Source organism: Hippocampus guttulatus, chromosome 3, assembly GCF_054856545.1.
Source record: "Hippocampus guttulatus isolate MCC_2025c chromosome 3, RoL_Hgut_1.0, whole genome shotgun sequence".
Classification (NCBI taxonomy): domain Eukaryota; kingdom Metazoa; phylum Chordata; class Actinopteri; order Syngnathiformes; family Syngnathidae; genus Hippocampus; species Hippocampus guttulatus.
The window spans coordinates 2,921,397-2,944,331 of record NC_141263.1 but is presented as its reverse complement, the minus strand read 5'-3'; the positions used below and the strand labels follow the sequence as shown (position 1 = coordinate 2,944,331).

The window sequence follows — 22,935 nt, the reverse complement described above, 5'->3', positions numbered from 1 at the left end:
TGTCCGTCCCGTCAGGAAGCTGAGGATCCACTGGCAGATCGTAGGGGACACACCGAGGTGGAGAAGTTTGGGGGTGAGGAGTTTCCAGATGATGGTGTTGAACGCAGAGCTGAAATCCACAAACAGGATCCTTGCGTAGGTCCCTGTGCTGTCGAGGTGCTCGAGGATGTAGTGCAGACCGATGTTGACTGCGTCCTCCACAGACCTGTTTGCCCGGTAGGCAAACTGAAGAGGGTCCAGCAGGGGTCCAGTGACGTTCTTTAGGTGGTTCAGCACAAGGCGTTCAAAGGACTTCATGACCACAGACATCAGGGCGACAGGCCTATAGTCGTTCAGTTCCGATGTTGCGATTTCTTGGGAACTGGGATGATGGTAGACTGTTTGAAGCAGGATGGGACCTCACACAGCTCCAATCTGTTGAAGATTTATGTGAAGACCGGAGCCAGCTGGTCAGCGCAGACTTTCAGGCAGGAGGGGGACACTTTGTCGGGCCCCGCAGCTTTCTTGATATTCTGCTGCTTGAAGAGCCGTCTCACGTCCTGTTCGTAGATCTGTAGTGGAGAAAAAGAGGGTGGGGGGGGGGTAGATAGAGTAGTTTCTGGTAGAGGTGGGTGGGTGTGTGTGGGAAATGGGGGTGTCCTTTTCAAATCGGCAGAAAAACGTGTTTAGTTCATCAGCAAGACCCTTATTGTTCACTGTTTGGGGGGATGGCATTCTATAGTTTGTGATTGTTTTCGGGCCATTCCATACAGATGCAGAATCGTTAGCAGAGAACTGGTTTTTCAGCCTCTCTGCATAGCTTCTCTTAGCGATGTAAATTTCCTTTGTCAATTGGTTTCGGGCGTGTTTGTACAGTGCCCGATCTCCACTTCTAAATGCGGCCTCTTTCTCTTTCCTGAGTTGCCTGAGTTTGGGAGTAAACCATGGCTTGTTATAGTTGAAGGAGCGGAAGGACTTCGTTTGTGCACACATGTCCTCACAGAAACTGATGTATGATGTTACAGTGTCTGTGTATTCATCCAGTGTGCCCGTTGAAGTTTCAAAGACGCCCCAATCAGTGCAGTCTAAGCATTCTTGTAGAGCTAGCTTTGCTTCATCTGTACATTTTTTCACAGTCTTAACAACCGGTTTAACACATTTGTGTTTCTGTCTGTATGTAGGTATTAAGTGGATTAAATTGTGGTCAGAAAGACCCAATGCTGCACGGGCGATCAATCTGTATGAATTTTTGATTGTTGTATAGCAGTGGTCTAGAATGTGGCCTTCTCTGGTGAAACAGTCGATGTGCTGCTTATATCTGGGAAGTTCACGGTTAAGATGTGCTCTATCAAAATTGCCCAAAATGATCAGGGGACTCTGATAACACAGACTACAGGGGTAAAAACACAAGTTGATCTGTTTCTTCTTCGGTCGTTGCTTCGTCTTGCCTGTGCACTGATGTTGATATGGCTCCTCCTTTGTGGTGCAACGCTGCAACTGCATTTAAAATATATCACTCCCGCAAGGAACAGCAATCATTCAATCAGCACAGCTGGAGCTTTACGCTGTGTTGAGTGATATCGGCCTGACTGGGGGCAGCACAAAATTAGCCAATGGTGGCCACCACGCAATTTTGAGCGCAAACAAAACCCTGCATATAATATAAGATGAAATAAGAAAATCTTTATTTGTCCCACCATGGAGAAAGTCCCAATTTACAGCAGCAAAATTATGAAAGGGAGAAGTAGAAGAACAAAAGTATATATATACAGTATACTGTGTGTGTGTATATATGCTCCGGTTTCCTCCCACATTCCAAAAACATATATGTCAGGCTGATTGGACGCTCTAAATTGTCCCTTGGTGTGAGTGTGGGCGTGGATGGTTGTTCGTCTCTGTGTGCCCTGCGATTGGCTGGCAACTGATTCAGGGTGTCCCCCGCCTACTGCCCGGAGATGGCTGGGATAGGCTCCAGCACCCCCCGCGACCCTAGTGAGGATCAAGCGGTTCGGAAAATGGATGGATGGATGGATATATATATATATATATATATATATATATATATATAGGCTGGCTGGATAGCTCAGTTGGTAAGGCATGATTCAAATGAACAGTTTCAATGTCAGGCTTCCGCAGAGCTTGCTGATGATCTGATCATTTGAATCAGGTGTGTTGCAACAGGGAGACTTGGAAAACATGCAGGACAGTGGCCCTCCAGGACCTGAGTTTGACACCTATGCCCTAAGCCAAGTAATCACCAAGACAGGCTATGGATACTGCCTCAGAAATGAAGCTACGATCAGTCACCTCCTCTACATGGATGACATAAAGCTGTATGCTAAGAGCGAAAGGGACATAGACTCCCTGATCCACACAACCAGGATCTACAGCAGCGACATTGGGATGTCATTCGGGCTTGAGAAATGTAGTCGGATGGTGACTGAGAGAGGAAAGGTCGTCTGCACTGAAGGGGTCTCACTCCCTGAAGGAACAATAGCAGACATTGAGGACAGCTACAAGTACCTCGGTATACCACAAGCCAATGGCAACCTCGAACTGGCAACAAGGAAAGCGGCTACGGCCAAATACCTCCAGCGAGTGAGGCAAGTCCTAAGAAGCCAGCTCAATGGCAAGAATAAGACCCGGGCAATAAACAGCTATGCCCTGCCAGTGATCAGATACCCTGCAGGAAAAATAAGGTGGCCAAAGGAAGAGATTCTGACCACGGACGTTAAGACCCGAAAGCTCCTAACTATGCATGGGGGGTTCCATCCCAAATCCAGCACCCTGAGACTGTACGCAAGCCGAAAGGAAGGAGGCCGGGGACTCGTGAGTGTGAGAGCCACTGTCCAGGATGAAACATCCAAGCTCCATGAATACATCAAGGAGAAGGCTCCAACGGATGACGTACTCAGAGAATGTCTCAGACAATGAGGAACAGAGGTTGAGGTGCTGGAAGAGGGACCATCATGAGAGGACAAGCCCCTACACGGGATGTACCACCGGACCATAACTGAAGTGGCTGATCTCAAGAAGTCCTATCAGTGGCTCGAGAGGGCTGGCCTGAAGGACACCACAGAGGCACTCATCCTGGCTGCTCAGGAGCAGGCCCGGAGCACCAGAGCCATTGAGGCCCAGATATACCACACCAGACAAGACCCAAGGCGTAGGTTGTGCAAAGAGGTACCTGAGACGATCCAACACATAACTGCCGGGTGTAAGATGCTTGCAGGGAAAGCCTACATGGAACGCCATAACCAGGTGGTTGGCATAGTCTACCGAAACATCTGTGCGGAGTCTGGACTGGAAACCCCAAGGTGAAAATGGGAAACACCTCCGAAGGTGGTGGAGAATGACTGAGCGAAGATCCTATACGACATAGGTGTCAAACTCAGGTCCTGGAGGGCCACTGCCCTGCATGTTTTCCAAGTCACCCTGTTGCACACCTGATTCAAATGATCAAATCATCAGCAAGCTCTGCGGAAGCCTGACATTGAACCTGTTCATTTGAATCAGGTGTGTTGCAACAGGGAGACTTGGAAACCATGTCGGACAGCGGCCCTCCAGGACCTGAGTTTGACACCAATGCTGTAGGACTTCCAGATCCAGACTGACAAGATGGTAATGGCGAACCAACCAGATATCGTGATCATAGATAAAGGGCAGAGGAAAGCCGTTGTAGTGGATGTAGCGGTCCCAAGTGATGGAAACATCAGAAAGAAGGAACACGAGAAACTCGAGAAATACCAAGGGCTCAGAGAGGAGCTGGAGAGAGAATGGAAGGTAAAGGTGACAGTCGTGCCTGTGGTGGTCGGCGCACTCGGGGCAGTGACCCCCAAACTAGATGAGTGGTTGCAACAGATCCCGGGAACAACATCTCAGTCCAGAAATGTGCAGTGCTGGGAACAGCAAGGATACTGCGCAGAACCCTCAAGCTTCCTGGCCTCTGGTAGAGGACCCGAGCTGAATGGAGGACGGACACCACCCGAGGGGTGATACGAGGAATTCATATATATATATGTTATATAAACACATAACGGGGTAGGACTAGATACGTTTTTTACTTCTTCCTACTCCCTTGAACATAATAACTGTGTTGAATGAAGACTGATTTCTTTCTTTTTACTATTTTATCTACCTTATTTTCTGTCAAATTATTACTGTATATGTTTTATGTTCAATAAACAACAACAACAACTATATATATATATATATACTGTATATGTATATATATATACAGTACATATATATATATAGAGAGAGAGAGAGAGAGAGAGATAAAAGAACAAACAGTATAGAAATAAATATTTGTAACCATTTGTTTTTATCTTGGTACTTGAAAATGTTATCACATGAAAATGACCACTAGCACAATCATGGTTCAGGTCCTGCATTAATTTAAAAATATACTGTATATGCACATGCATGTGCGCAATGTGCGTTGCTGACAGGTCGCTGCTGGGTACATAATTCTGTGAAGGAATAATTCTTCAAAGCATTAATGTGAAATATATACTGGATACAGTGAAATATTCACACACGCAGTCCTGCTGTAATGTTCATGAGAGAATTTTTAAATGGAAAAACTAAGATAAATTATACAGGAAGGAAGGAATTAAAAAACATATTTAACTCTGCCATTACAGACAGTACATTTGTTGAATTTTGTCATTAAAAAAAATTAACAGGGCTTGAATCGATTTTATTATTCTTCATTTCAATGCAAATGTTTATAATAATTGCACTTAAAAAGGATGTACTTTATTTTTGCTCTCACACCATCAGTATATAAGTGACAAATGATACTATTGTTTATTTTTGAGTAAATATATCGTTTGAGAACATTTATCCTGACAGGTTTATCAATAAATGTACACTGACTAAAATGAAGTCTCGATTTTGAAGTCGACCAGCTTCTCTACAACCAGACTAAGTAAGTTATCTGGGGGAAAACTCTGGGTTTGTTTCTGTGCAGTGATTTCCCTATCCGGGGCATGCAGATCTACGATGGGCCCATCAATGTTCAAAACTGTACGTTTCGTAAATATGCAGCTCTGGAGGGACGCCACAGCAGTGCTTTTGGTTTTAGGCTGAACAACTCATGGCAGAGCTGCCCCAACAACAACGTGACAGACATCACCTTCGACCACGTACCTGTAAGTCCGAGTTGTGTATTCAAGCTTTGAAACAAAGTTTTTCCAGTATTTGGCAGTATAATATTGATTCCTTTGTTATGGGACTACATCAGGGGTGACCAACCAGTCAGAGACAAAGAGCCAATTTTTTTTACTGTGTTACTGCAAGGAGCCACAACATACCCTTCCTCGCGCACGCGCGTGCACACACACAGACACAAACATACACACACACACTTTTTTGGCCAAAGATCGACTTTTGAAGCGACCAACTTCTCACGGACGACCCGATCACACACGTGCAAGCATACACACGCGCGCTCGCACACACTGGCGCACATATGCTAGGGATGTGAATCTCAGCACTGAGGACGATTCGATACACATCTCGATGCACTCCCAGCGATGCGATACTTAAACGATACATGGAATTTTCTGGCGACACGATGCGATACGTTTCACTGCCTTCACGATGTGATACGACGCGATAACATTTAGTTCAAATCAATGCGATCCGATACGATACAATGCAATTTGTTGCGATATTGTGCAATTAAACATGATGCAAATAAGCAAAGAAAAAAAGTTTTAAAAAAGATGGAATTCAGTATGGTATTGCAAAAAGGATACCACTTTATTCCTTATAAACAGAAGAACGTGTAAAACAACTTATTTAAGCCCTTTCACAATTGGGTTTTGTGCAAAGAAAATGTAAACAATTTGGCACCTGAGACTCACAGCTGTTGCTGTAGTGTAAACACAAACAGACTACTCTCACTGAGTGTCTTATATGAAATATCCCTCTCCATAGGACAATTATAAAATAAAATACAATTTAAACAATGTGGCAGTCACAGCCTCAAAGCTGCTGTGTGTATTGTAGCGTACACAGACCACTCTCACTGAGTGTCTCAAAATGAAATGTCCAAAAGAGTCATCCATATATAGTTTTTCCTTGCGCGTTCACAGTGAGCTGCAAGGGGACCCCCAAAATAAGAGGCGATTTTTTTCTGATCCTGACCTGGTTTGCCAAGAGTTTCTCCGGTGTCCGACGAGGAACTGAACGGGGAGGGGGGGAGGAGGCGGGAAACTTGTCGGTGATGTGGTGCCATCGTTTTAAGTGGGTCTGCATATTTGTGGTGCTGTCGTTGTATGGCTTCTTAGTACGACATTCTTTGCAAATTACGGAGGTTTTATCAAGCTTTCCGTCTTTCTTTTCGAAGCCGTAGTATTTCCCCCAAAAAGTCTGAATGTTGCGGGTGCATTAAATATAGTAGTTTCCTCGCTGCTGCTTGCGCGAACTTCCATAGTGTTTCGCTAGTAGTGTACTGCACTGTATGTGACTCACGGCTTCCGTCCGTATTCAACACAAAACGCAAAATAATGATGGTGCATTCATCGCGCCTAGGAAAGGGCAGATAGGTGATGTTTAACATGAATACAACGGCGCTTGAATCGGATTTTACCGATACCGACCAATGCATCGTGATGAATCTAGATTTCACCCGTCAATTGCGTCATACCCAGTGAATGAGGCGATGCACTCGCATCGCGCACGTGCGCATCGATGCATCAATTAATATCGATTCTTTTCCACACCCTTAACATATGCACGCACACCACGATGCGCAACAGTCAGAACGGGCCGAAAATGAATGAAAGCTAAAGATACAAACAAACAAATCTTTCCCCCCCGCCCCCCCACCCATTTCCTCCTCCCACCGACTTAGGACCAGTTCGCTGGCTCCCGGTCGATTCTGATCGACGTATTGGGCACCCCTGCCTTAAAATCAGGGGTAATTCGCTGACTAGTTTAGCGCTTAGCGCCGTTATTTGCGCATAAGCGGCGATGCAGTCATCTGATTGGTTGCCTAATTTGTCAATCAAGTAACGGGATTGATGATCGGCTGATGGAGTACGTTCTGTGAAGTTAGCGCCGTGTTTGAATGGCATCGCCGCTGCCGAGGCGTTTTCTACGCTTGTCGTGTGAGAGCCCGGGAGCCGCATTGAACCAGCCAAAAGAGCCGCGGGTTGGCCACACCTGGACTACATTTTAAAACATGCATTACCCACTCGACATACGTTTCTACATTCAGTCAAGCAGATGCCGCCTTATCTTTCAGAGGAATTAAAATAAAACACAAAAATATTTGGCATAAACAGCATTTTGTATGAAGTTGACAATCGTAAATTAAAATACTGAAGTACTTTTGGGCTCTCCTTATGAAAATACAAATGATAAAGATATATTGACGTTTTAGGAATTCAATGAATGTCAATATTAGTTAACAGATTGACTGTCAAGATGTTTTGTTTTGTTTTTTTTGCTCATAATTGCTCATTCTGCCTCACATAGATCACCTCACGTGTGTTTTTTGGGGAGCCTGGTCCGTGGTTTAATAAGATGCAGATGGATGGGGACAAGACCACTATTTTCCATGACATTGACGGCTCGGTGAGTGAGTATCCTGGAGCTTACCTGGTGAAGGAAGACAACTGGCTGCTCCGTCACCCTGAGTGCATTGATGTGCCTGATTGGAGGGCTGCCATCTGCAGTGGGCACTATGCACAGGTAAGGTCATCAATATAGGAAGAAGAGTGATGTTTCTACAAACCGTTCGAGCTCCCCACATTACATTTTTTTATGTAAACACATCACATTTTTGAGGAGATATTCCCTTTCACTGCGTAAAACTACCGTTTACTGCGATCATTTGGCACTCTCAGCTCGATGGAGGAAATCGAGCTCACTGTGGCCTGCATGCACCAAGCTCAAAGCAAGGTGCGGTCCCACACGGTCCAGCCACAGCGCAGGGAAGCAGCTAAACCACTGTCAATTGCCCGGCAAAACATCTTGATTTTTAAATTTTGTGTGTGTGTGTGTGTGCGTGCGTGCGTGCGTGTTTGAATACATTTACTGTGTGTATGAAATGTATTCTAATTATTTTAAAGATGTTTGGAGCAGTTAAGGCTTCAATTATTGAAGAAAAAAAATCGGTCTTTAAGTCAAGTCAACTCAAGTCAACTGTATTTATAGAGCACTTTCAAACAGCCATCGCTGCATACAAAGTGCTGTACATGGAGCAATATTACATGCACAATAAACAGTAAGACAAATCGGTAATAAAGACGGTAGAAAGCACCAAACAGTAAAACCAGATTTTCAACAATCGCGAAGAGGTCTGGAACGTAACTAGTGTGATGAAGAAGGATCACTGTACCGTATTTTCCGCACTAAAAGACGCACTGGATTATGAGGCGCACCTTCAATGAATGGCTATTTTGTAATTTTTTTGCATACATTGGACGCTTCGCATTATAAGGTGCAATCTACAATGCCTCCACTAGATGGGTCTACGCTCCTTCCATTCAACTCGAGAGGCATCCGTTCAACTTGAGAGGCGTTCATGACCGCCTCTGAAAAACGTAAATTAACTATTACTGTACTAAAATGAAACTACGAAAATTGAAAATAATGCATCAAAACAGAAAATCAAGCGAGGAAATCACAAAATAAATTGTACATCCCCCCTAAAAAAATTATTTTGTGATTTCCCCGCTTGATTTTCTTCGTGGTTTCATTAAAGTAATAATTAATTTACGTTTTTCGGAGGCGGTCATGAACGCCTCTCGAGTGGAACGGAAGAGAAGGCACGGAGACGGACAAAGACGTACAGTACCTGTATTTGTGGGGACTGTGAAAACCATTAATAAAGTCTGCGTTTAAAAAAAAATAAAAGTAAAACCACAACCACAGCTCTCCTTTTTTCAACAAATGCAGGTGCGTCTTTGTCCGTCTCCGTGCCTTCTTCTCTTCCGGTCAACTCGAGAGGCGTTCATGACCGCCTCCGAAAAACGCATTGGCATTTCCTTGAGCGCAGCTCCAACAGAATGATCAGATGTCAGTCGTAGTTATTTATTCCTTTGTTGTGTATTCACAGATTATGAAATCACAATATAAATTCTGTAGGGGGGGGGGCTATAGAATTTATTTTGTGATATCCTCGCTTGCTTTTCAGTTTTGATGTATTATTTTCAATTTTTGTAGTTTCATTAAAGTAATCGTTAGTTTACGTTTTTCGGAGGTGGTCTTGAACGCCTCTCGAGTCGAACGGAAGAAGGCACGGAGACAGACAAAGACGTACCTGTATTTGTTGAGACTGTTTTAAAAAATTAACACCACAGCTCTCCTTTTTTCGGAGCTGCAACAAAAACCTATTTAATAAAGCAGCGACACAGTTCACTGAACCAACAGCAAGTTATAACATTGGAAGCATGTCTCCAGGAAGGAGCCATCTTGGAGTCGACGTATTGCCGTAATGACCATACACAAGATGCACCGGATTTTATGGCGCTCGGTGAGCTTTTAAGAAAATTGAAGACTTTTTGGTGCGCCCTAGAGTGCGGAAAGTACGGTATTTGTTTGATCATATTCGCTCTACTGTCTTTCCGAGATGATCACATCACCCATTAAACATGCAAACCTTGGCTTACATTCACAAGCTATAAATTAGGTATGCCTGCAATCTAATCAAAGTCAATACACGAGTTGTGTGAAAAACTGTGCCTTTATAATGATGACTAAAACGGTGTTCAGTTGACTGCAGATCTCTGCCAAGGCCAAACAATCCCAATTTGTATCAGTGCTCGTACACCGTCATCCACATAGACTTAGACCTCTGCATCTAGTATGCTTTTTCATTTTGGATATTCATTCCTACTTCGCCGATTACATGATTTTTGCATCTAATTGTGGCAATGTTGTGTTTTTCTTTTCCCACCTGTACTTAACTTTAAATCTGCACCGTTCTTCTTCCTTATTTCTAACCCCGCCCCTCCACACAGTTTTGTGTAAACCATTCCCTCATTTTTTTGTCATTGTCTTGCAAACAGAGATGGATAAATAACATTGTTTGAGGGAAGAATACTTTCTGCTTTAACTCAACAACAGTGTGTTATGTTTGTTTGCTCATTTGAATGTTTTGGAAATTGTCACGTGTGATTGTGGCCACACCAGGGTGAACTCTGCATTTGGCTCAGTCTGCTGGAATCAGTTGCACCTTCTCTGTGACTCTGAACAGAACAAATGGTAGAAAACGGATGGCTAGATATCAGATTAAGAAAAATGTCTATGAAAAACATTTATATTTACAGAGTCATATTTCACTTAGTAGACAAAATCCTCTGCCTTGAGACTGAAATCAGCCTTGCAACTGCATGTTTGTTTCCTCCAGATCTACGTCCAGACACGTAATCCTGCCAACCTGAACATGCACATCGTGAAAGATGAGTACCCTGACCGACCCCTGACATTAGAGGGTGCATTGGGAAAGAGGAAGCACTACCAGCAGTTCCAACCAGTCATCACACTGGCAAAGGGGTACACCATCCATTGGGACCAAGCTGCACCAGCTGAGGTCATCATCGGGCTTATTAACTTCAACAAGTAAGTGAACACATCACCAGAACCTCCAACATCACACCTAAACATGATTATGACCAAATTCCCAAAAAACGTTTTTTCTTTTTTTAAATACTACGTGTTTATTCCGTTTTTCAAGCATTATACTTGAATAAATATTGAAGTTTAGTATGGACAAACATAATGCAATGCATTCCATTATCACCAGTGCACCCACCTTTTTGCATCTTTCAGACTCAAGGTGTGTTGTTCAACGTATACTGAATTGAATACACTCCTAGATATTTAATATTCGAACTGATGAACTTCATTGTTTTTAGCAAATAATTGTTAACTTTGAATTTTATGGCTGCAACACGTTCCAAAAAAGCTGGGACAGCTGGCAAAAAAAGAAATTTGAGGGATGCTCATCACAACACCTGTTTGGAACATGTCATAGGTGTCAAACTCAGGTCCTGGAGGGCCCCTGTCCCGCATGTTTTCCAAGTCTCCCTGTTGCAACACACCTGATTCAAATGAACAGGCTCAATGTCAGGCTTCCGCAGAGCTTGCTGATGATCTGTTCATTTGAATCAGGTGTGTTGCAACAGGGAGACTTGGAAAACATGCAGGGCAGCGGCCCTCCAGACCTGAGTTTGACACCTATGCCATAGGTGAACAGGCGAGCTAGGAACAGACTGGGAACAGTGCCAGATTGGGTATAAAGGGAGAATCCCCGAATTGCTCAGTCGTTCACAAGCAAAGATGGGGCAAGGTTCACCTTTTGTGAACAACTGTGTGAGAAAACAGTTTAAGGGCAATGTTCCTCAACGTACAATTGCAAGGCATTTAGGGATTTCATTATTTACGGTCCATAATATTGTCAAAAGGTTCAGAGAATCTGTAGAAATGACTGCTTGTAATCGGCAAGGCCAAAAACCAACACTGAACGTCCTTGACCTTCGAACCCTCACTGCCATCAAAATCCAATATCAATATGAAAACGACATCACCACAAGGAACACTTCAGAAAACAATATTAATGAATACGGTTTGGTAAGTGCAACTTAAAACTCTACTATGCAAAGCAAAGGCCATTTATCAACAACGCCGGCTTCTCTAGCCCTGAGCTCATCTAAGATGGACTGATGCAAAATGGAAAAGTGTTCTCTGGTCTGACGAGTCCACATTTCATAATGTCTTGGGAAATTGTGGATGTCGTGTTTGTCTTTTGTCATTGTAGTGTATTATACGTTGAACGCCCCAAATTGTGGCCAACGTCTTCATGCAAAGTCAATGGGGTTAGAGATTTTAGGTGACCCTTTTTTCCAGAATCTGAGTTTCAAATTTCCGTAACATTCTTCACCATTGTCCTATTTTCAAAGACTGGAAATTGTGCTACATACAGAAGCTGATTACAAAAAATAAATAATAGGAATTTTAATTCATTCAAATTACTAAACTAATTATGGAATGCCAGTCACTGCTTAGCTAACTCTCAGCATGACAAAGCAAAAAAAAAACCAATTATCATAATTTGGAGACTACAATAAATACTGAATTGAAACGTTCAAACGAAAATAATCTGAAAGGCTCCTTTCAGTAAATTTATATAATGTAGAACTATACTGCTCAAAAAATAAAAGGAACACTTAAACCACAATGTAACTCCAAGTGTTACCTTCATTATTTTTTTGAGTACCGGTAGTTTATAATGTAATATGAATGTAGAGCAAATTAAGCAAAATCAATAACTATTATTGCTGTACAACATTTTTGAAATAGGTGCCAAAACTAATTAACCTGAAGAGGCGAGAATGAACAAACACACCATGAGTTGTTATTTTTATGTGTTGCAAGGATATAGTTACCTCCTAGCAATATCACAGTTAGGAGGTACCGTATTTTCTACACAATAAGGCACTTCGGATTATAAAGTGTACCTTCAATGAATATCTTATTTCAAAGATGTTATTCATAGGTACACTGCATTACAAGAATAGAAGCTACAATAGTGGATGTGGTTGCACTATGCATCCACAAGATGGAGCTATGCTAAAGGGAATACAATACAATTGAATACAGCTTTATTTATATAGAGCAAAGCCATGCAGAACTGGTCACAAACATATACATGAAACTTATAAATACAAATGGTATTATAAAGCAAGAAATGAAAAACTAAAGTTATGAAGACGATTCAACAAAAAGGCAGGCAAACCTCGTGGGCTCACATCCACAAGGGGTTAAATATCCTAAGAAGTCTTGTTTGTCTCCTTCCTTCGTTTAGTCAGTAATTAACTATGCTTTTGGTGTTATCTTCGTTTCATAATGGCTGTGCAGAGCTCACAAAGTAGTTGTCTGTTTGAGTGTGTGTTGACGAATGCACATTTCAATTAGTGTTGGGCAGAACCATTTCGGTTGTAATTGGTTCCTGCTAATAATCAACGCTAGATGGCATAGGAACACAAACAGGGAAACAACTCAATGGGGAATGTAGAGAGACAGTGACACCATATATAAGGTGCATCGGACTGCAGGGAGTACGAACGGCTTTTGGGAAAATTTAATGCTTTTAGGTGTGCCTTGGAGTGCGGAAAATCTTGTATTTGTAGTTGATCAAATTTATGAGATTAGCATTGGAAACAACGGAAAATAGGGTGCGTCAAAGTAACGTCACTGGCAAACTCTTAAGTCTGAAAAATGTGTCTGTGTGCATACACTGTATTCGGAAAGTGTTGACTGAGTCTTATTTGGTGTGCACTTGGTCAATCCCTCCTTATCCAAGCCGCTTATGCCCACGAGGGTCTCGGGCGATCTGGAGCCCATCCCAGCTGACTGCGGATGTGCTAAGCACTCAACCACCATGCTGCCCGCGTGAGCTTGGTCTTTCGAGAAATTTTGAGGATAGGATTTAAAAAAAAAAAAAAAAAAAAAAAGTACAATCATGAATGTGGATCATTTAGAACGTTCTTCCTAAGAAGGAGAGTCTCTGTTTTTTTTTAAAAATGGCTGTGCTCTTGTTATGGCCTTCACAAGGATCCAACCGATGTGTCCTTGGTTTAAGCTACCTGACAAGAACAACATCCGGGCATTCAGTGCATTCTTGGTTTATTCGTACTTTCAAACGGAACAGTACTTGGGCAGAGACTGAGGAACTTTCCTGAGATCACAAGGTCTGAAGAACAGATACAAATGCCAATTGAGAAACAGTTAGAGCTTTGGCAGCATCTTGTGGCCAATATATTAACAACATATTCAGTTCACCAAAATAGCTTTGTATCATGGGTATGGTCAAGTGTATTTATGATTTACATAATGTTGAGTACTTTTATAAAGTTATCTCGAGATATATATATTTTTAAAATCCATAAAATTGGCTGCCATTTAAGCACTTCCTGGATGACCGAGCTTCCCATCCTCAGACAGAAATGTTCGGCTGCTGGTATCTGTGATTTTGTTCATTTGGTCACAATTCACAGCTCATGATTATGGATGAGGATGGGAATACACGTAGATTGACCGGTAAATCCATAGCTTTTTCCTTCAGCTGACTTCCCTCTTCCACACAACAGAACTCATGCAGAGTTCAAATGGCTGAATACGCGGTACCGATCCGTCCCTCAATTTCCCACATCAGAGCCCAAGCCGTTGTTAAGCCGAGTTTGACTACAACGAGTAGGGAGTCTCACTCATGCTCCTTCCCTGCCATAGAAGTGGTGTTCATCACCTTGAGCCAGCTTCTGTACGGGGCCATAGGGCCTGGCTACCAAACGCACCACTGTGCCACATCTCCAGGCCTGGCTCCAAAGGGGGCTCAGGTGACCCGCAGCCACACAAAGTGATCGGTTTTTGTTTTTCATCAAAACATGTTTTAAGCTGTGCTTTGTCTGGCCCTCACCTACGACCCTTTTGTCATTGGCTTATCCTATGAGGCGCACAAAGCCCACTTCAATTGGATTTTTTGGGTGGGCGGCACAGTGGCCGACTGATGAGAACTAGGGCTCCACCGCCATGATTTTTTTAGACTGATACCAATTCTGATATTTGTCATAGAAAAAAAAATGTCCAACCTTTTTTGACCAAAGATCTACTTTTCAAACAGCCAACCTATCGCACGTGCACGCATACACAGAGGCTCGCACGCATGCGTGCACACGCATACCGTAATAACCAACAGCCATAACAGACCCCTACATGGATGAAACAGAAAAATATAATAGATCCAAGAGTTTGTGAAAAGGAACTCACTCTGGCTACATTTGTAAGAGACCTGGCACAATGAGGCAGTGACCCACTTTAGTAGTGTGTTAAGTGTAGCAAGATCACGATCATCGGTCACGCGTACCATTTTAAAATCTATAAATATATATGTTGAAGGGGGTGTGGTGAAGATTTGGCCTGATATCACTGCCCACCTAGCTATACAGTATATTTAGAAGTCCTGACTAGGAGCGGCTAGTGAGCTCGCAGTTGGTGCAGAAAATTAATGTTACAGTTTTGAAAAGTGCTTTGATGACCGCTTATATTTAGGTTTAAAATTTGTATTCCCTAATTATAATATTACATACCATATCTATGCATGGAACAATGTAGTGAAACAAGACAACATGCTTTTTTTAAAACACACACAAACACAATCAAAAATAATGAAGACAAAGTTGGGGTTAGTATGTTGGCTTGGCCCTCGGCCATTATATTTCATGCTCATTTGTAATATAACAACAAATTGTTTGCAGCCACTTAGTGTATTTATCAGAGATTATTATTTAAGTAATGACAAAACACAACTCCCTTGGATTTCTCTAAATCTCAATGGTTTATTTATTTATTTTTTGACAGAAAAGACTGGATCAATGTGGGCGTGTGCTACCCACAAGGAACCACCTTTGTTGTCATCTCAGACATTCACAATCGCCTGACCAAACAGACCCGCAAGACGGGAGTCTTCATGAGAACCATGCAGAGGGAGAAGATCAACCACTCACACCTGACCAGAAGCTATTACTACTGGGAGGAAGACACAGGGTCAGACAGACAGAAAGACACACACACACACAAATATGTTAAAATGTATTTTTTGTTATGAGATGCTAAATGCAGTACTTTTTAGGAAAATGAATGTTGTGGAACAAATGATGCTTTCCACAACAATGCACCAAACTAAATTACAACTATAAAAGGGAAAAAAGGCGTTACAAAGAAAGACATTTTAATCTTATGAGTACACAGCTGACAAATGACTATTAAGAATGTTTAAGGTGGTAAAATCAACTTTTGACTTTGGTTTTTGTTATCACACAAGCCTGAACCGTGATGAAGATGTGATACGCAATAACTGAAAGACAATATTGACATCTCTTACGTTGCAAATTACCAAAAGATGGAAACTCGAACTCCTCAAATATAATGTATTATTTCCATGATGGAAGCAAGTGTGTTGTGTTTCTTGTTATGCATGTATTCATAAGGCTGTGGACGACATGGCCCTAAAATACATGTTCGCTTCTCAACCCGTGAGACCATGTCAAAGACACTGAACCCAAATTGGCTCCCAGTGGACCTGGCAGCGCCCCCCGTGGCAGCAGCCTCCCATTGGTGTATGAATGTGTGTGTCACTGGGTGAATGTGAAGTGCTTCAGGAACCAAATGATGGAGATGAAGCGCTATGTAAGTGCAGTTCATTTACCATTTCCGATTTTCATCGACTCCCCCCTCCTTCATTAAGAAGAAAAAACAAATGACAATATTCAAAATTTGATGGAAACACACAATCCAATTTCAACATTTCAAATGTTCGACACCTGAACATCAATAAATTCATAAAAAGATTCAAACCTCAACCATTTCCAAATGGCTGACAAAACGGTGCCCACCCTTTTCTGCGCCATGTCGTCAATGTTAACGGTGCGCGTCAACCAGCTATGGAAGTCACTCTTTGAAAAAATAGATTTGTTTTATTTTTGCATCATGGAAAAATCAGTGTAACTCTTTAGCCCGAGTTATTTGTATTCATTCATTCATGAATGCATTCAATTCTGCATCTGTATATATGGAGTAGCATTTTTATGCCAGAAAATAGCCACAGTTCCAGAATGGCCATTGTTTTCAATCACATGTCAATACCTCAAAACAAACCAACGGTGGTCCTGTGTGATGAAATGGTCAAACTGTGGTGTGTGTGTTGCAGGCTGCTGTTCTTGAAGGTTCAGGCTCATAATGACAGGGAGCAATTTGCCTTCTGCTCCCTTAAAGGATGTGAGAGGATAAAGATAACAGCTGTCATCCCTAAAGGCAGTCCACCCAGCAATTGTATGGCTCGGGCCTACCCAAGACACGCTGAGCTGCCTGTCGTAGACGTACCGATGCCCAGAAAGATCCCAAATGACAGACTGGTGAGAGATGGAAAGAATCTAATTCAAGCTCAAAAGTATTGAAATGCTCAAGTTGTGATATATTTTGGAAAGTCTGATCATGAACTTGTTTGCTTTGCTCACTGTGGTTCAGCAAACTCAAGTATATCATTAACGTGGACTGAGTTTGTCATCGAGACAAGAACGAGTGCTCTTGTTTGTTTCAAACAAAGTAAAGACTCAAATTAGAGGACATAAAAACAGAAGATAATGTAATGTATGATCTTAGTTACTTGATCTTGATTGAACTGGTGAGTTTTTTCAAAGAAATACTGATATCCACTCTCACTATTTGCTGTCTCATTGTCATACCTGTCAACTCATACGGTTTAGCCATAGTTCATACGGATTTTGTGGTGAATCTTACGTATATGGCCGTATCGCACTAATCATGCGGATTCTGAAAATTTCCGTTTTTTGTCCCCCCCCCCCATCCCTAAAAGGTAGTTCCGTTTGCTTTTGCCCAGAATGGTGCAAGTCTACTCGAATGCTTTCATTTACATTTCCAAAGTAAATATGAATGGATGCTGTAACTTCGAGCCGATGGGTCAGCATTTGGAGTTGGTGAAAAAAGTAACGCAGGAATACAACTCTGAACACAGTAATGCCACTAAGTAGAATGATGATTAGACATTAACCAGACATTGTATTATGGAGATGTACAAAAATATCATTGAAAATTTCGTGGGTTTTTTTCTGCCGTTATTTTGACATATAAAATGCTTTGGTATGTTCTAAGGATTTTTTGCTCTTTATAAGGATTTTTTTGGTAGTTTATACAGGTTGGCGCTCCGAAAAGTTGACAGGTATGCATTGTGGCGACTCTCCCAAATGTCTAAATTGTTTCAGAATATTTTCTTTTGTTTGCTTCAGCATTCACCAGAGCACTTACTGGAAGTCAAACTGGAGTCCTATAACACTCGGTTCTTCCACATCAAGGAGGACTTTGCCTTTTCTGAGGTAATCATCATTTTTTTCAGCCAGTCCTTGGGAGGGAAATCAGGAAATACAAAAAATAAGCAAATACTTTTTCATAGCACTGGATGACTCGTAAATAGATGGATAGATGGATCAATGAATGGACAGATAAAAAGTGGTAGAATTAAATAAAAATCCGCATTTCAACCTCGCAGACATTCTTCAATGAAGCGTTACAACAAATATTGCATCTTTAAAACCCAAACGTGGCTGTGCTGTACAAAGACAAAAACAGAATCATGACGTGTAAATATGACCAGAACAGGAAATGTCCCATAAATAAGATCCGTCCATTTAATGACTTTGACAACAAAAGGAGTGGCTTTTGTACACCTCATAGTCTGGGCCTTTCCTAAATTGGGCCTCAGTGTTAGTGATTAATCCAAGTGATGTCAATTTTGCATGAATCTTTATGAAAAGCGTACCAACCATTCAGGGAGTTTCAGGTGCCTCGCTCAAAAGACAACTCTGTCGGCTCATCACACTGAAGGCCTTTTGCCCACACCCCGCTAAAAATTGGCTCAGTTGAAATTGATTTTTCTAGATTCAAAGTCTACCAGGGAACCCCATAAAACAGGTGCCAGTATTTTGGTGTCTTCAAATGTTAAGTAGCGGCAGTGGGGGAAAAAATCCAACCAGACCTACAATATCTGAGGTATTATTCACGGCTTGACTGCTCTTCTGTAACTTCAATGACTTCACGGGGTAGATAAAGTCGTATGGAACCTTCATACACGCGGGTAAGCGTTTACGCAGGTCAAATTTGCCTCATGTAGTTGTGAATTTCCACCTGCTAAGACTTTTTCCTTTTTCCATTTCTTAACGACCTTCTGTATTATCATAATTTATTCACAAATATTTGCTAGACGTGTGTCGCAGCACTTGAAACAGTTGACTGACTTGCCAATGACAGGTGAATGGCAGAAAATTCTACCAACCTGAAGATGGCGTGCAGCTAACCGTCATCGATGGGCATGATGGGAAGGTGGTGGACAGCAAAGGCTTCCGGAACTCAATCCTTCAAGGTGTCCCCGCGCAGATAAACAACTACATCAGTGGACTGAAAGATGGGTAAGATCGGGTTTGGAAAGACCCCAGCAACAGCAATACAGAAAACGGAATAACATTTGATTTGTGAAAAAAAATGGCAACTGGTTAGCACCTCTCAGTGCAGAAGTCAAAACTCCACATCCTCTCTGTGTGGAGTTTTCATGTTCTCCCTGTGCCTGTGTGGGTTTTCTCCGGGTACTCCGGTTGCCTCCCACATTTCAAAAACATGCGTGGCAGGCTGATTGAACACTCTAAATTGTCCCTCGGCGTGAGTGTGAGCGTGGATGGTTGTTTGTCTCTGTGTGCCCTGTGATTGGCTGGCAACCGGTTCAGGGTGTCCCCACGCCTACTGCCCGAAGACAGCTGGGATAGGCTCCAGCACGCCCCGCGATCCTTGTGAGGAGAAACCGGATCAGAAAATGGATGGCTGGATTTGTAAAAAATGTTCGACGTGAAATGAATACTTTCCTTCAAAAACTTTGGGGAACGTGGTAAATTTGAGAGACCTTTTAAAAAAGTATTATTATTTCTCCAGTTCTGTTGTTCTCCTGACATCAAAAGGCCGTCTGGTCACCAGAGGTCCATGGATCAAAGCACTGGAGCGACTTGGAGCAGATTCAAGCAAGCTTCTGAAAGGTAATTTCTCACCACAAAATATGATTTCCCTCAGTTAGTGGGACCTTCATGTTCACCAGAATAGCAGTCAACTAATTTACAGTTAGATGGCGCTGTTTCACTTTTGACTTAAAAAAAAAGCCAAACCTGAGCACCACGTACATGCATTCGTTTTTAAAATGAAATGTAAGTAAAGCATAGCAACTGCCCATACCTGCTTATGTCTCAGGCGATGAATAGACATCACAATTCAAGCCAGGTATATTTTATTTATACTGCGCCAATTCAGAACATGATATCCCAAGGCACTCCCCACACATTAAAATAAAAAAATAAATACCGGTACCTCCAAATGCATCAAGACAGACCAGGGCTCCAGACTGTGCTGCATTTTTCCACTAAAATTTGAATCAAGAGAACTAGATTTTTTTTCATAATTACTATTTTTGAATATATTTGTTGCTGACAATCTTCTGCTCCACACTTAACACACACTTGACAATTTGTGGCCCTGAATCGTCTACTTGCACTCCTAAAATTTCAGGTTAGGGGCCACTGTGTTCCGGATTAAAAAAAAAACAAAACCAAAACAAAGTTAGTCTGGAACCATACAGAGGCAGGGAAAAACTCTAAGGCACAGGTGTCAAAGTCAAGGCCCGGGGGCCAGATATGGCCCACCACATCATTTTATGTGGCCCGCGAAAGCAAATCAAGCATATCAACTTCCATGCTGCTTCCTAAAGTCTGAACCAAAATTTCAAATTGTCATATATAATCCATAATAACAATGTTTGAACAAGCCATTATTCCTGACTTCTGATTTCAAAACAAGTTATCCATCAATTTGTTGTTCACTGTGTATGTAATATGTGGAGGTGGTTGAACAAAATTCACAGTCATCGCGGCGCTCCAAGGGGAAACTACCATGTGGCCCGCGACAAAAATGAGTTTAACAACCCTGCTTTAAGGAATAAACCACAAACAGAATTGAGACTTATGCGCTGTTTCGCAGCAAGAATCATTTGTATTTTTGGATGAAGAGAGGATGCCAAGTAACCGGAGAAGCCTTGACAGGTTTTGATTGGTTTCTCCTTGACTGGAGAAACCATAACAAGCTTCATACACACGAGCAAGCCAGAGTCGACACAAATTCAAATCCAGAAGAAACTTGCTACGAGAAGGCAACAATCCTCAATTCTCAAACCCTCTCCAATGATTTCTTTCTGCAGATAAATTGGCATTTGTGGGCTTCAAGGGCTCGTTCCACCCTGACTGGATTCGACTGGAAGTGGACCCGGACAGAGCCAAGATCCACCAAGTCCTGCCGATCCCAGTGGTCCACAAGATGAAGCTATGAGTGACAGGCAGAAAGAGAAGGACAACAAATCGGCTATGTGGCTGCAATATAATGACAAAAAAACAAAACAAAAACAAAAAAAGCACACACACACACACATACTCACATATTACAATATGAATTGAATGCAGACTTTGTTGGTCCAGGTCCAAGTTGGTGTATTTTTGAAGAGGAATTGTGTGTGTGGGTGTGTTGAGAGGGAGAAGCAGCATCCACGATGACTCGACCACTGCTTTAAACTCAACATTGTCCCGCTTTACTTCTGCTCCTGCGGAATCATGGCGCACTCTTCATACATGAACGGGCAAGTCGGTGACGCTGCACTTCTATATGTTCTATCATGAGCACATTCGTCATTATATCGTAAGCCTCGCATTGAGTCCTGCTGTTAAAACGCCTGGGCTGTAACATAGGGTAGTTTGGTGTAAACATGAGCTGATGAATCATCTCATATCCCGTCATGTTCGTCCTGCATTTCGGCAAACGTGTACCCGAGGACAGTCAAGGTTAGAGGAGGCGTGCAGGTCCAAGTTGAAAGCCGTTTGGCTGTGCGAAAAGTAAAAGGGAGAAAGCTTAAGAAGCCGGTCAGATGACAGTGGCCACGCATTTCCGGTGGAAAACCGCAGAGTTCAATTGATGGCTGGAACGAAACCATCCACATTTATTTTTGTCAAGCTGACTATTGCTTACGGAGAAAGACAAAATATTTCTGCATTAGATTATGTACTTTTCATTTAAAAAGCACTTATCTGCTGGGTTTGCGTCCTGGTCGCTGGCGTTTCTTGTTTGCAACTCTTCGCTGGGTTACCATGTCAGATAGACACCCCTTTACCTGGGAACCAATGTACTCTTTTTTTTTTTTGTTGTTGTAACATTTGATTACACTAGAGCACCTGAACTTTGTCATTGCTGCACTACCGACAAACACAAGTATTTTTTTAAGTATATTCTAAAAATTAACACGTAAATATTACAAGAAAGAAAATGGTCATAATCGTTGAGGAGAGAATACAGATTGGTGACATTTGCTGCATCGGCTGATTGGAGCGCACAACTGACAAAATAAATCATCAAGGGAGCCTGTCAAGCGTATGTCATCTGCATCCCTCCATGAAAGTAATGTTAAAGGTACTATGGAACAGGGTGCTAAATCTCCATGTTAAAGGAAATTATTGAGAGGGGGGGGACGAGATTCCTTGTTAGCATCCAACAGCAGGTTGTGTAGTTGTTCTTGTACCTCGTGTTTGTGAAACATCTGTCCGTACTTTATTGTTGAACCAGCAAGAGGCCCAGAACACAATGATCCACTAAATGCCAAATGAGTTGTGAGTTTTTATGAGGTCGTTTTCTTGTTTAAAAGTCCAACAGAAACATCTGTTCAAATATGGACCCTTCCCTTTGCCGAAATAGCTGGTCTTTTTTCGGGGGGTGTAGGAGAGTAACTCTGTGTTTCATATGTTTGATGTGTTTTTAGAAAACCACAGATATGACAGATATTTTATACTTATTTATTGTACAGACTCCACCAATCTAAATCTGCAAGGGGCGTCACGTCATCTGAGCTGGATGCTTGTTAACTGTCCTGTGGGTATGTCACGTGTAGAGATTACCGAGCCGCCTTTCAACCTCCTGCATCGGAATTGTTCACTGTCAACAAAATGGATGTGTCGTACTCGTGATTTGAGCTTGTAAACTGAAAAAATAAAAAAGTTAATGTTTGTCTGTTGAGACTTTTGTACAGAAATAAATCATGCTGACACGACATGTTTGAGTGGTTTCTGGTTGTTCACAGTGGCAAGAACAAAGAAACAATTGCAACATTTCAAAACTGGGGTAGACTGCAAAAAGTGACAGGACAGCGCTGGACTTGCAATTTAGTATTCATAATTCTCAGGAGGTTTTCCATTTACAGATTCTCTTTATGACAGTTCTCAATCGTGTCTGAACGATATGTCTGTAAAATGCTTGGGTCAAAATACGAAATGAAGTACATTTTATAAGTATACC

General features: G+C 42.1%; 1 protein-coding gene across 1 annotated transcript in view; it reads left to right on the top strand.

Moving 5' to 3' along the window:
* The window catches only part of cemip (cell migration inducing hyaluronidase 1), a 151,187-nt gene extending 128,497 nt beyond the window's left edge, over positions 1–22,690 (top strand). The window contains exons 21-29 of the mRNA XM_086106842.1: positions 4,955–5,135; positions 7,471–7,686; positions 10,349–10,560; positions 15,358–15,543; positions 16,706–16,910; positions 17,802–17,888; positions 18,820–18,977; positions 19,492–19,592; positions 20,801–22,690. Coding sequence (XP_085962968.1) covers positions 4,955–5,135; positions 7,471–7,686; positions 10,349–10,560; positions 15,358–15,543; positions 16,706–16,910; positions 17,802–17,888; positions 18,820–18,977; positions 19,492–19,592; positions 20,801–20,928 — 1,474 coding nt within the window. The 3' untranslated portion in view covers positions 20,929–22,690. The remainder of the gene's footprint in view (positions 1–4,954; positions 5,136–7,470; positions 7,687–10,348; positions 10,561–15,357; positions 15,544–16,705; positions 16,911–17,801; positions 17,889–18,819; positions 18,978–19,491; positions 19,593–20,800) is intronic.
* The last annotated feature ends 245 nt before the right edge of the window (positions 22,691–22,935 follow it).